General features: G+C 45.6%; 2 protein-coding genes across 2 annotated transcripts in view; both read right to left on the reverse strand.

The window, feature by feature from the left end:
• The window catches only part of LOC135199090 (plectin-like), a 77,791-nt gene that overhangs the window by 9,854 nt on the left and 54,174 nt on the right, over positions 1–13,763 (reverse strand). The window lies entirely within an intron of this gene.
• On the reverse strand, positions 1,276–3,279 carry LOC135198937 (retinitis pigmentosa 1-like 1 protein). The gene is made up of 2 exons (XM_064226856.1): positions 2,610–3,279; positions 1,276–2,294 (listed from the first exon to the last, which is right to left on the reverse strand). The coding sequence occupies exons 1-2, from the start codon at positions 3,277–3,279 to the stop codon at positions 1,276–1,278; spliced, it is 1,689 nt and encodes a 562-aa protein (XP_064082926.1).

Raw genomic sequence — 13,763 nt, forward strand, 5'->3', positions numbered from 1 at the left:
TTTTCTTCTGCTTGCAGGGTGTCCTCATTGCTTCCAATCTTTCTTGCAGTATCGCAGCCTCCGCACTTTTCCTTTCTGGGCTGCAGGTGCATCATTGCTTTCTTCTTTCTGCAGTCGCAGCCTCTGCACTTTCTTCTGCTACAAGGTTGCATTCACCCGTATGCTTTCTTCTTCTGCAGGTCCGTAGCCTCTGCACTTTCTTCTGCTGCAGGGTTGCATTTCAATTTGCTTTCCTTCTCTGCAGTCGCAGCCTCTGCACTTTCTTCTGCTGCAGGTGCAATTCATTGCTTTCCCTTCTTCTGCAGTCCGGCAGCCTTCTGCCTTTCTTCTGCTGCACGGTTTGGCATTCATTGGCTTTCTTCTTCTGCAGGTCGCAGCCTCTGCACTTTCTTCTGCTGCCAGGTTTGCATTCGTTGACTTCTTCTTCTGCAGTCGTAGCCTCTGCACTTTCTTGCTGCTCCAGGTGCATCAGTGCTTTCTTCTTCTTGCAGTCGTAGCCTCTGCACTTTTCTTCTGCTGCGGTGGGCATCCATTGCTTTTCTTCTTCTTGCAGTCGCAGGGAACCTCTGCACTTTCTTCTGCTGCAGGTGCATCATTACTTTCTTCTTCTGCAGTCGCAGCCCCTGACAACTTTGCTTCTGCTACAGGTGCATCATGGGTCTTTCTTCTTCTGCAGTCCGTAGGCACTCTGCCACTTTCTTCTGCTGCAGGGTGCATCATTGCTTTCCTTTCTTCTGCAGTCGCAGCCTCTGCCACTTTCTTCTGCTGTAGGTTGCAATCATTGCTTTCTTCTTCTGCAGTTATCAGCCTCCGCACTTTCTTTCTTCTGCTGCAGGGTGCATCCAGGTGCTTTCTTCTTCTGTAGCTGGCCAATCTCTGGCCATTTGGTTCCTGCTTGCAGGCTGCATCATTGCTTTCTTTTCTTTTCTGCAAGGTCGCAAGCCCTCTGCATTTTCTTCTGCTGCAGGTGCATCAGTGCTTTCTTCTTCTGCAGTCGCAGCCTCTGCACTTTCTTCTGCTGCAGGTGCATCAGTGCTTTCTTCTTCTGTAGCTGCAATTCTCAAGTCACTTTCCTTTCTGCCACAGTGCCATCATTGCTTTCTTCTTCTGCAAGTCGCAGCCTCTGCACTTTCTTTCTGCTGCAGGGTGCATCATTGCTTTCTTCTTTCTTACAGTCGCAGCCTCTGCACTTTCTTTCTGCTGCCAGGTGCCATCAGTGCCTTTCTTCCTTCTGCAGTCGCCAGCCTCCTGGCACTTTCTTCGGCTGCAGGTGCATCATTGCTTTCCTTCTTCTTCTGCAGTCGCAGCCTCTGCACTTTCTTCTGCTGCAGGTGCATCATTGCTTTCTTCTTCTGCAGTCGCAGCCTCTGCACTTTCCTCTGCCGCATTTGCATCAATGCTTTCTTCTTCTGTAGCGGCAATCTCTGCACTTTCTTCTGCTGCAGGTGCATCATTGCTTCCATCTTCTGCAGTAGCAGCCTCCGCACTTTCCTCTGCTGCAGGTGCATCATTGCTTTCTTCTTCTGCAGTCGCAGCCTCTGCACTTTCTTCCTCTGTAGTTGCATCATTGCTTTCTTCTTCAGTAGTCACAGCCTCCTCACTTTCTTCTGCTGCAGGTGCATCATTGCTTTCTTCTTCTGTAGTCGCAGCCACTGCACTTTCTTCTGCTGCAGGTGCATCATTGCTTTCTTCTTCTGCAGTCGCAGCCTCTGCACTTTCTTCTGCTGCAGGTGCATCATTGCTTTCTTCTTCTGTAGTCGCAGCCTCTGCACTTTCTTCTGCTGCAGGTGCATCATTGCTTTCTTCTACAGTAGTCGCAGTCTCCGCACTTTCTTCTGCTGCTGGTGCATCATTGCTTTCTTCTTCTGTAGTCGCAGCCTCTGCACTTTCTTCTGCTGCAGGTACATCATTGCTTTCTTCTTCTGTAGTCGCAGCCTCCGCACTTTCTTCTGCTGCAGGCGCATCATTGCTTTCTTCTTCTGCAGTCGCAGCCTCCTCACTTTCTTCTGCTGCAGGTGCATCATTGCTTTCTTCTTCTGCAGTCGCAGCCTCCTCACTTTCTTCTGCTGCAGGTGCATCATTGCTTTCTTCTTCAGTAGTCGCAGCCTCCGCACTTTCTTCTGCTGCAGGTGCATCATTGCTTTCTTCTTCAGTAGTCGCAGCCTCCGCACTTTCTTCTGCTGCAGGTGCATCAGTGCTTTCTTCTTCAGTGGTCACAGCCTCCGCACTTTCTTCTGCTGCAGGTGCATCATTACTTTCTTCATCTGTAGTCGCAGCCTCCGCACTTTCTTCTGCTGCAGGTGCATCATTGCTTCCTTCTTCAATTAGTCACCAGCATCCGCACTTTCTTCTTTGCTGAGGTGCATCATTGCTTTCTTCCTTCTTCTGTTTCGCAGCGGCACTTTCTTCTTGCGCAGGTGCATCAGTGCTTTCCTTGCAGCCTCCGCACTTTTTTCTTTGCTGCAGGTGCATCATTGCTTTCCTTCTTCAGTAGTTGCAGCCTCCGGCACTTTCTTTTCTTTGCTGCAGGGCATCAGTGCTTTCTTCTTCTGCCAGTCGCAGGCCTCCTGCACTTCTTTTCCTTGTTGGCCAGGTTTGCATTCAGTTGCTTTCTTCTTCTGCAGATACAGCCTCTACATTTCCTTCTGCCGTGGGTGCATCTTTTCCTTCTTCTTCTATATGTACATCCTCTGGACTTTCTTCTGTGGCAGGTACATCCTTGTTGTCTTCTTCTGCTGTCACAGCCTCTGCACTTTCATCTTCTGCAGTTGCCTCATTGCTTAATTCTTCTGCAGTGACAGCCTCTGCATTTTCTTCTGCTGCGGGTGCATAAACATCCTCTGTATTCATGATCTCTGGATTGTCTTCTTTTGCTGCCTCATCACTTTCTGTTCCTTCCACATTCTTATCGGAATCATCACCTTCTCCACTTTCTTCTACTGTAAACAATGGGGTGCCGGTTTCTACCATGTGTCCACTGAGAATACTTGTTTCAACACTGTCTTGGAACGGAATGCTAGGCTCAGTGTTTTCAAGATTATCGTCGTGTTGGCCACTGTCTTTCATCATGTTCTCAGTGAGCCCTGTCATCTCCTCATCCTTTTCAGCATTTGTAGCATCATCCTCTGCTCTCTCAAACTCCAGCAATGATACAGTTTCACGCTCCACATTCTCGCAAGAGGGTGGCCTGGGCTGTAGCGGAAGTTCAGTAAGTTCGGGGGGATTCAGCAGCATCAGCAGGCAAGAGAGAAGTTTAGCCATTAGTTTTATGAGAGACATGTCTAAGAAAACCAAAGTACTGAACTGCTTCAGGAACAATGAAAAAAATTATTTTGGGAATGTTACGAGCTTGCATACCACTTACTAAGGTTCTCTACTCGTAAGATATGAATGAAAAAAAATCCTTACACTATCATGCAAAGGTAATAATGGACCTAAAGAAAAATTCATGAATAACATTCAAACTCCATCCGAGAAATGTTATCTATCTCAGACACCAGTTAAGTCTTGGTGTACAGAACTGAAAATGGAATAAAATCTGCAAAGAAAAATGAGGATTTAAACATACAAATGCCAAAAAATTGAAAATCATTTCCTATGAAACAAAATTCATAATAATCTGATGTACATGAATGGTAATTCTGGTGTTTGCTGTTGTCTGAAGGAATACAAAAGAAGAGGTAATGACAAGCCCCGTTCAGCATCAAATCCTACCACATCCTATGTACCTTTGGAATGAGGGGAAAGTGACAGAAACGTAAGAAAGTCAAAAGCAGTGTGAATCAGCGCTAGTGACAACATGCACCGGTCTTGAGTCTGTGCAGGTCGTCAGTGTGCTCCCTCACCACTGAGGCTGTTTGCGTCCCGCGAAAAACTGTGGGGTTTCCTGCCGACATCTTCGGAAGGAAGGTAGTACCCTAGTTTGTTTTACTTACTGACAGCCTTGTTTCAGTGAACTTTCTCTCATGTCAGAAGCGATGTTGTTAGTAGGTACAATGGAACACGCATGAGTGCTGTGACAATGATGGAGGTTCCAGATATATACAGTGTGACAAATACAATATTCACATAATATCAACTATCATTTCTTGTGTCAAAGCAGTCAGAGGGATACGTTGGGAAGTATAGCTTTCCCTCAAAAATGACATCCTGGAAGTTATTTGACTAGCCTTTCCAGCTTGAGAACTTGGCATAGATTAATTTCATTATAGTTGGTGGTTTATTGTTACTGGCTAAGGCTATGATTTCAAACCGAACATTTTGACTGCTTTAACTGGGGTGATTCGATTGAGTCCACTGCAAATTTCTCAACAACAAATGTGGCTTCTTGAATTGCAATGGGTTGCCTTTGTGTCAGGTGAACTTGCACACACGAACACACATGAAGAATTGTTACAAAAATGAAAGACTGGTCTCCAGAACAATGCGGCAAACTCTGCGGTGTCTGGTTATTCAATCGTGGAAGAGGAATTGTTGAGGGCAAAGGACAAACAGAAATACAAAAGGCAATGGAGCTAATTTCTCCTCCATCAAAACTTCTTCAAGTTAAGTCACTCAAAGATTTAAATACCATAATATTCAACTTGATTGGCTGTTAATGTTGTTGATAAGAAATGAGGTCAAGCTCTATTGCTCCTTAATCTCTGGAAGTTCTATTGAGTAAGTCTTAACAGCAGAAAAAATCAACTCAGTGTCTTTTCATAACAATTTCACTCGTGTTGAAAATGGGAGACCAGCCTGTAAAAGGAAGAATAATGGTGGACTGAAGAAAGACCCTTATGTTCTGCCTCATTTAAATTACTTTTGAATGAAAGAGGCAGAAGCCATAAATGTCTCCTATCAGTTGCTGCAGTTATCTCTGGGTAAGAGCAATTAATTGACTTTTGGAAAGCCCATGTACCTAGGACCAATGAAAGGTGATTACAGTCACAGGACCTTAAGTCCTTGACTTTCCAAAAGCCAATCTGTGGTGTGTACTCCAAAGCTGTTTCAGCACAGTGGTATTTGGTGCCAGAAATTTCAGCATTTTAAATAATAACAGGGCTGCAAAGTCTGCAAGGTATCTGGCTGTAACAAGTGGGCATCTTTGTCTACTATAATTGCATAAAATAAACATTTTTCAAGGAAAATTTTGAATAACGAAGAAGTGCCCAAGAAGGAATGACATTAAAAACTGAAAGTGCTGAAACAGAAAGCTGTCAGTGTCTCTGTGATACACTGAATTCCAACTTAAAGTGGTCTTCATTTAGCAAGTGACAAACAACACTGTTCTATGACAAGATCTGTACGCGCATTAAATCTGTGAGGTCAAGTGTATGCATAAGACAAAGGTTTGCAGGTGGGCGTTCACAGTGACACACGACAGCGACTCAGGAGATCCACGAAGGAGATGATCCTGCACCAGCAGACATCTCTCACTCGCTCCCACTCACCACTGACACCATTTATTGTCTATACTCTGAACCCGATACAAAGCTCTTGATGTCGTCTTTGACTTCACCGAAGAACTTCCTAAAGCCAAAGCCATTGTTGTTGTTGTTGTTGTTGTTGTTGCTGTTGTTGTTTCGTCGATGGTATTGTTGTGAGACCTAGCGTGAGGTAAGGTTATAGTAGTAGATGGAAATCACGCATGTGTTTGTGGTCATCAAAATTGGAGCGTTTATATTGTCATGAATTAGGATAGACTAAATTTAGAAAGTCCATGATATTCTCCATTTGGAGGAAGCACTACCACCTTTATTCGCAGACCTTCAGCAAGTGTGTTCCTTCTCAGCAAGCAGAATGATGAGACACACTGACCACGATCCGGATAAAGGCAGTCACGATTCCTATAACGGAGTGTTCCACCTCCCCCTCACAGCGAGATTCTGAACATCGTTCTGAGGGGGTTTCCAGGTCAATGATTAGGAAGAGTTTCGTGTTGTGCACTTGAGATCTCAAGAGAATTTGATGAATGGACAAAATATAAGATATGCTGGTCCCTTTGAAACTTACCAGAAAGTGAATTCCATTGCATGATTTAACCATAAAAGTAGAGGGCCACTCAACATTCTCTTCGCCTCAACACAGTAAGATGCACATGCACCATTCAATGAAACTGCCATCATTCTCTTTATGTACAATGTATCAACAGTTCTGTTCCACATGGACTGCAATCATTCTGTTCCTGTGATCCTGTTCTAGGAGGTGTTTATGCCTGACAACTGATCAGGAGAAGCATTCTATTTGTTGTTATGCAACATTTGGTCTTCCTGGATTTGTCATCAATTTGAAAGACATTGCAAAATGCGAGTATAAACCTATTCAAGCTGTAACATTGGTAAAACTGGGTTAATTGGAAGATGAATATTTACTTTGATATGATAGCTAACTACATGAAATGTATTGAAGTAGAATATAAACATAAAGTTTGTCGGTTCCTGGTGATGTTTACCTTACTGGTTCTACAATAGTGGAAATTTTTAAGTATGGCAATTCGAAATCAGTTGTCAGAACATGTTGTGTGGTTTAGTTATGGTGGTGATACAAGAATTGTAGCTTTTTAGAGTTCGGAAGATTGTAAAGGACTGTCTTGGCAGAAGTACAGGTTGAGGTCAGACATTTCAAACAGAGAAGAAAGGTGTGGGGTAGATCGCAATGTATTACAGTAAATGTCAAGGTAGCAGGAAATGCCTGTTGATACTATCGTGAATGTCAAGCCCCTATGGCACTCTCAAAAGGAGCGCAGTCCCTTGGGCTTCAGCTGTCTACACGGGGTGTATAACTATAAGCCTAAGCCTAACATTTAGCAGAAGGCTTTATATTGAATGGTAAATCTAGTATGGTACATCACAAAAAACTCATATAATTTACGTGATGACTCAGGCAATGTCTGAATGCACGGATATAAAGGAAAGTTTATGCAAGGACAGAGTACGAAGAGACCACTTTATGTTTCATATTAGTGACAATGCTGCATCCATGCAGTCCTCAAGAAATAACCAAATAAGACTCGATGGCATTGTCACTTTTTCATGGTCACAGAAGTAGAGCTCAGGATGTTAATTCAACTACTGGGATGCTGCCTACACCAGAACCTTTATCATACTCGAGTTCGAATTGAATGTCAATTAAAATCCCACAGTCTCCCATGACATCACGATGCATGACAGAGTTTACACCAATTGCACATTTAGATTTATAAAAGAAAGACAAAAGAGGTGTTACCCCCTTTGATGGAAATCACGCAGAAACGTACAAACTGCACACCACACCAAAAACAGCCCATACATCAAAAAATAAACCCATTCTATTGCGAGAGTGCACGCGAGTGCTGACCGCTTGGAAGCCAACAACACTTTACCTTTCTCACTCAAAATGACTGCTTCATGTTCCTAAAGGTGCTTTTGTGTTTAGACACGTTTACCTCTACCAAACAACTGTGGGACATAAAAACGAAAGGGTTATGAGTCTAGTCATCTTATGGTTTCACACTTCCTTGTCTTATTTACACATATGCTAATCCACAACAGCCTTCTTTCTTTAGCCTATGGGGTATTATGCCCTTGGGAGGTGGGGGTGTGATATCAGAGGCTGCAGGCCTAGACTTAACTACCCTACATGTATGCGCAAGGATTTTTACCCCTAACCAGCCCAGACACACTTTCTTTCACCTTGGGGAAGACTCTAACTCATGACCTCAGGTTCACAAGGCACTCATCTACATACTATATGCACCATGAGAGACAAATTGAATAACAGTAGACAAAAACATGTCAGTATTCTTATACGTACAGTTTATAGAGATTCGTCCACATGACCATAAAGAAAGTTATGTATATAAGTCTATCCCTGATGTAAATATCCCTGTCGAATTCAGATAGTACATTACTAGAGGTGGAATAGACCACCTTCACACCATAACAAGGTGTTTAATCGTTTATACGTAAGTTTATAGAGATTACGTGCCACATGACCATAAAGAAAGTTATGTATATAAGTCTATCCCTGATGTAAATATCCCTGTCGAATTCAGATAGTACATTACTAGAGGTGGAATAGACCCACCTTCACACCATAACAAGGTGTTTAATCGTTTATATATTACGTTTCAGGATGATTTATGTATATATATATATATATATATATATATATATATATATATATATATATATAATATATATATATATATATATATATATATATATATACTATATATATATATATATATACGTATATATTTCAAAGCCCTTCCTGAATATTCTTTTACACTGAAAGCAGAATGTACCTAAAGCGTACCCTACGGAGCAGGATATCCACGAGACCATTATTTTCAACAAACCTTCATTGTCCTCTTTTCGTTTTACCATTTTTTTCTGTGGTAAGTACAATGACAAGAACTTCCAAACCCGCAGCCAGATCGTATGAAGTTTTCAAAACAAAGCTTCTATTATCTTTGCCTTGGCGTCGCGATAACAAATTCAAGTACTTGGGACTGTCCTAATCCTTGGAGAGTATTTTAAACGGTTTTAGGAGGTTCCAAAGGCTTCAGAGCTCGGAATAACAACGGTTATATTTAATTTTATATATATTTTAATCAAAATTATCGCTAAGCTTCGATTTTGATAATATTCTATCGAATTTTCAAACATGTTTCCATGGAAATGCTTTTGCCCTCAAGTGCGTTTCATACTCGAGTCAACCAAAGCACTGAAGCCGAGTTGTCAGGTCTGTCTGAATCATGGAGGGTATATATATATATATATATATTATATATAATATATATATATATATATATATATATATATATATATATATATATACCTAGAGTTGCGATCTCTATCCCAATACTACGAATTTCGGTAGTCTTCCACCAGGGTGGCGCTGCAAAGCCTTGCGGCTATTTTTAAATGTCTGGTAACCCGCAAATTGAACTGGGGAGTGTGAAGTATTCAGTGAATGTTTACAGTGTTTAGGGCTTAGTGAATCTTTAGGTTTTTAGTAAATGTTTTGTGAATGTTAGTGGACGTTTAGTGTGTGTACGATATGTTCTTCGGCCATGCGCTGCCGAGCATGCATCCGTTATTGGCAATTCTGTATACGCTGTTGCGAGTTAGTTGGCTCCCGAGTATCCTGTAATAAAGTCCAGTCTCCAGGACGTTGTGTCATTGCAAACCCAACATGGCGCAGTGAGTAGGATAAGGACCAACCATGCCCCAGATACGTCGACCACCCCAGGCCACGCCGAGGCGTGCCTCACCTGCAATGCAAGGGCCTTGTCACAGGCCGTCATGCAAGCACAGACGTTATTTGCAGACCAGCAGCGTGCCATCGTTCCCTTCAGGATGCCCTTCCCGGTTCAGGAGCACGTGCCGGTAAAGTTCCTGTCTCTGCTGCCCCTGAGAAGTGTGAGGCGGTAATGTCTTCGGCAGCGTTCAGATCCTGGAGACGTTCGATGACGTATTGGATTCACCTTAACAAGTTCCCGCCGCAGGATGTTGTCCTGCACATTAGGCTCAACTGTGTACCGGCGTTGCAACGTGCACTGGACGCTCGGTATTCAGATGCCAAATGGAATGCCCTCGCCCCAGACGCGGCTCTGGACGCCATCGGGAATATTGTGTTGCGGTCGTCGAATCAGGCAGTTCAGTGGTCTGAATTCTTTTCCCTCGCACAAGGGCGCGAGGAATTAGTGAGCGACTATTTTTCGAGGTGTGCTCAGAAGGCCACCGACTGTGATTTTGAGTGTCCCAAATGCGGGGAGTGTTTAATAGAGTACATGCTGTTGCGGAAAATAATGGTAGGCCTCAGTGACCCTGTATTAAAGAGGCATGTTTTTCAGACATGTGAGACATTTAAGAGTGTAGATGCCCTTCAGGCACTGTGCTGCACTTTCGAAGCTGCACGCCAAGATGTCGAAAGTATCCCACGCGTCGCTATCAGTGAGAGGGGGTTCTGCTGGCGCCTCGAGTGATGACGTCACAGGCATTGATGACGTAGAGCCAGACGTCGCGGTGTTGCGCCGGCAATTCCAATGTGAAGCGTTGCGGAAATTGTGGGGGCGCCATCCCTTTGGTCGAGCGTCGTGCCAGCAAGAGGTATAACGTGCCACGGGTGCCAAAAGGTAGGGCACTTTCAGAAATGCTGCAGGAATACGAAGAAAGCGCCGCTTGCCTCGAGTTTAGCGATTGTTGCAGACACGCACCTCTCCCCCCACCCCACGATCAAGGCTTGTGTTTCCCATTAGAAACGGGAATTCAGTATCCACACTCGTCGAAGCAGACACAGGAGCACAGATCTGCGTTGCCGGACCCACGATTCTCTCAAGACTGCAAATAAATTCACTGGAGTTGCAGCCGCAAACAGGTCTGAGGGACGTAGCTAATCTCCGAGTGAGATGTCTTGGATCAACGGCATGCTTCATTGATATAGGTGGGCGACGCACGAAGCAGGAGGTTTACTTTGTGCCGACGGCCAAGAACTTCTATATATCGCTGAATGCTTGTAAGGAGCTGGGATAGTACCCCCTGACTTCCCTCACCCCTACCATCTCGTTGCATCAGCTGATGTGCTTAATGAAGACGTCGCACGGCCTAATCCCCTAAGACAATGAAGCCAGCCACCTTACCCATCCCGCCTGTGGAGGAGAATATACCGAGACTTGAGGAGTGGTTATTACGGCATTTCTCTTCAACAACCTTTAATACAACCGGAACCGTTACCTGTCATGACGGGCAAGCAGCACCACATCCATTTGTTGCCTGATGCCGTGCCTTATGCCTGTCACACGCCCGCGACAATCCCTAAGCATTGGGAGAGGAGGTCAAGGCTCAACTTGACGAGGACGTTCGGAAGGGCGTGATAGAACCAGTCCCAGTGGGGGATGCAACGGAATGGTGTGCAAGGATGGTCGTTGTCGCCAAGAAGACGGGTCAACCTCGCCGCACAGTAGACTTCCAGCGCCTCAACGCCCACTGTCTTCGGGAAACTCATCATACACCGGCACCCTTCGACATGATTTCAAGCATCCCCATTCATACGTACAAGACTACGGCAGACGCCCACTGGGGTTTCCATCAGTGGAATTGGACGAAGACAGCCGCCCGCTTACGACCTTTATCACTCCATGGGGACGATACCGTTATCGTAGAACACCCATGGGCCACTGTTCGGCGTCGGACGCTTACACAAAAAGGTTTGATGTTGCCCTGCAAGACATCACCAGAAAGCATAAATGCGTTGACGACACTTGCTATACGATCACAGCATTGAAGAGGCGTTCTGGCATGTATATGAATTCCTGTCAACGTGTGCCTCTGCAGGTATCACACTCAAGCCCGAGAAGTTTAAATTCTGCAAGAGAGAGGTCACTTTCGTCGGTTATTTACCTGGGATGGGAGTCATACAAACCCGCAGACGAACGATAGACGCCATTCGTAACTTCCATATGCCAGAGAAGCCCTCCATCACGGATATTAGGTCGTGGTTCGGGTTCGTGAATCAGTTAGCGCCCTTCCTTGCAACGGCGCCATCATGGAGCCCTTTAGGGGAGGCCTCCTCAGAAAAGCCCACCACTGGAAAAAACGTTTACTGGGATAGTCAGCTACGTGACAAACTCCGGCAGGCACAGGAGGTCATCTGTCAATTAGCCAAGGACGGCTTGGCATATTACGACAAAACACGCCCTACGACGATAATGACGGATTGGAGTAAAGAAGGTATCGGGTTCGTAGTCCTTCAGCAGTATTGTATTTGTCAGTCAGCTGACAGCCCCTTTTGTTGCAAAGGGCGGCTGGCGCCTTGCCCTGTGTGGTAGTCGACACCTCACCTCCTCTGAAGCTGGGTATGCCCCCGTAGAAGGAGAAGCCCTGGCAGTTACCTGGTGCTTGCGGAAGGCAGGCTGTTCCTACTTGGGTGTCCTAATCTCACCATCATCACGGACCACCGTCCTCTCGTCAAGCTGCTGGGTGACAGAGCCCTTAAGGACGTCATCAACCCGAGATTATTCAACCTGAAAGAGAAGACACTCCAGTTCAGTTCCACATGAAATACCTGCCCGAAAAAGGAACACTGCCGCGGATTTTCTTTCAAGGTACCCGACCATGCGAGCACCCCGCGAAGCTTCCGACGTGGATTTGGAGGACGACATTCAAGTGGCAGTGGCATGTGCAACCGTGGCAGCCTTGGAACCGGTATCATCGTGTTGGATGAAGACTGCGTAAGGAGCGCCGCATCTAACGACCCTGTATATCAGCTCTTGCTTGCAAGGGTTGCAGCGGGCGACTGGCCCCAACAGAAGTCGCAAGAACTCGCCTGCCTTCGCCCTTCTTCAGCGTTCGGGACCGGCTAGCCATCAACCAGGATCTGGTGACATACTCAGTGGACCAAGGATGTGTTCGCTTGGTTATACCCGAGGATTGTAACGCCGCCGAGGTAGCCCGCTAACCTACACGCAGGACACCAAGGCCTCGACTCGATGCTTAGAAGGGCCAGGCAGTCGGTCTATTGGCCGGGAATAGAAGGGGACCTTCAGCATTGCCGCGCCCGATGTACTTCATGCGATGAACATGCCCCCTCACTGCCTCCTGAAGAAATGATACACACGCCGCCTGCGGAATATCCCTTCCAGCAAGTCGTAGCAGATTATGTTCCAGATAGAAAGGCAAGTTGTATACAATTGGGGGGGTGGGGTTTTTATGCCGATAAGACTAACAGGTTGGTTAGAAGTGGCTCATTTCCCCAATGGTGCCACGTCTAACAAAATCAGTAATCACCTTCGATCATATTTCTCGCGTTGGGGAGCCCCAGAACAAATATCAACTGACGGAGGCACGAACTTGGCTAGCGAGGAGATGGAGGCCTTCTTCAAGAGATGGGGGGTCAAGGTCCGGCTGTCGTCGCCAGTATCCCCAGTCTAATGGCAGGGCAGAAGCAGCTGTCAAATCGGCGAAGAGGCTACTCCGGGAAAATACATTAAAGGGTGGAGCCCTTGAGTCGGACAAAACGGCCCTGGCGATACTTCAGTATCTCACACTCCTCTCAGGGAAATTAACAAGTCGCCGTCTCAGCTTGCAACGGGTCGCCAGCTGCGCGATGGGGGTACGACGGCCAGGAGACACCTGTTAGTAGACAGATATTGGAGGCAGACTATACGTCGAAGGGAGTTACAAGTGGCAAGGTCGCAGGAGGCGATGCGCATCCCTGGCACTACCAGAAGACTGCCGCCCATCGAACTAGGTACCCATTGTATGCATACAAAACCAAGCTACCAAGCAATGGGATCGAACGGGCATAGTAACAGAAACAAAGCCCCATCGTCAGTAACACGTCAAGCTTAACGGGAGCGGCAGGCTGTAAAACAAAAAAAGAAACAGACGACACCTGAGAGTCATCGCTCCGCCCTCTGGCACGCCCATGTCCCAGCACGAGTCCTCCGCAAACCATACCCCGACAGAACAGGGGACACGCACCACACAGGAGCCCAACGTCGTTGATAGGCCCAGAAGAGCCGCTGGTAAACCCAAGTGGCTCAAAGACTTTGTAGAGTGATGTTATTACCTTTTGTATGCAATTGCATCAGGAATTGATATTTCTTTTCAGAGAATTTATGTATTTTATTTCGTTTTTGTGTATGCATCGAGAAGTTAGCTTTAATTTTTTGTTTCTTCTCTTGTCTCATTGATCTAAGGGCATTTTTCCCTTTTATTTTTTTGTCATGTATAAGAATGTTCTTGGGGGGGGATGTACGATATGTTTTGTATTTTTCCCCTTTTTATTTTTGCCAT

This window comes from Macrobrachium nipponense, chromosome 25 (genome assembly GCF_015104395.2).
Source record: "Macrobrachium nipponense isolate FS-2020 chromosome 25, ASM1510439v2, whole genome shotgun sequence".
Taxonomy (NCBI): Eukaryota; Metazoa; Arthropoda; class Malacostraca; order Decapoda; family Palaemonidae; genus Macrobrachium; species Macrobrachium nipponense.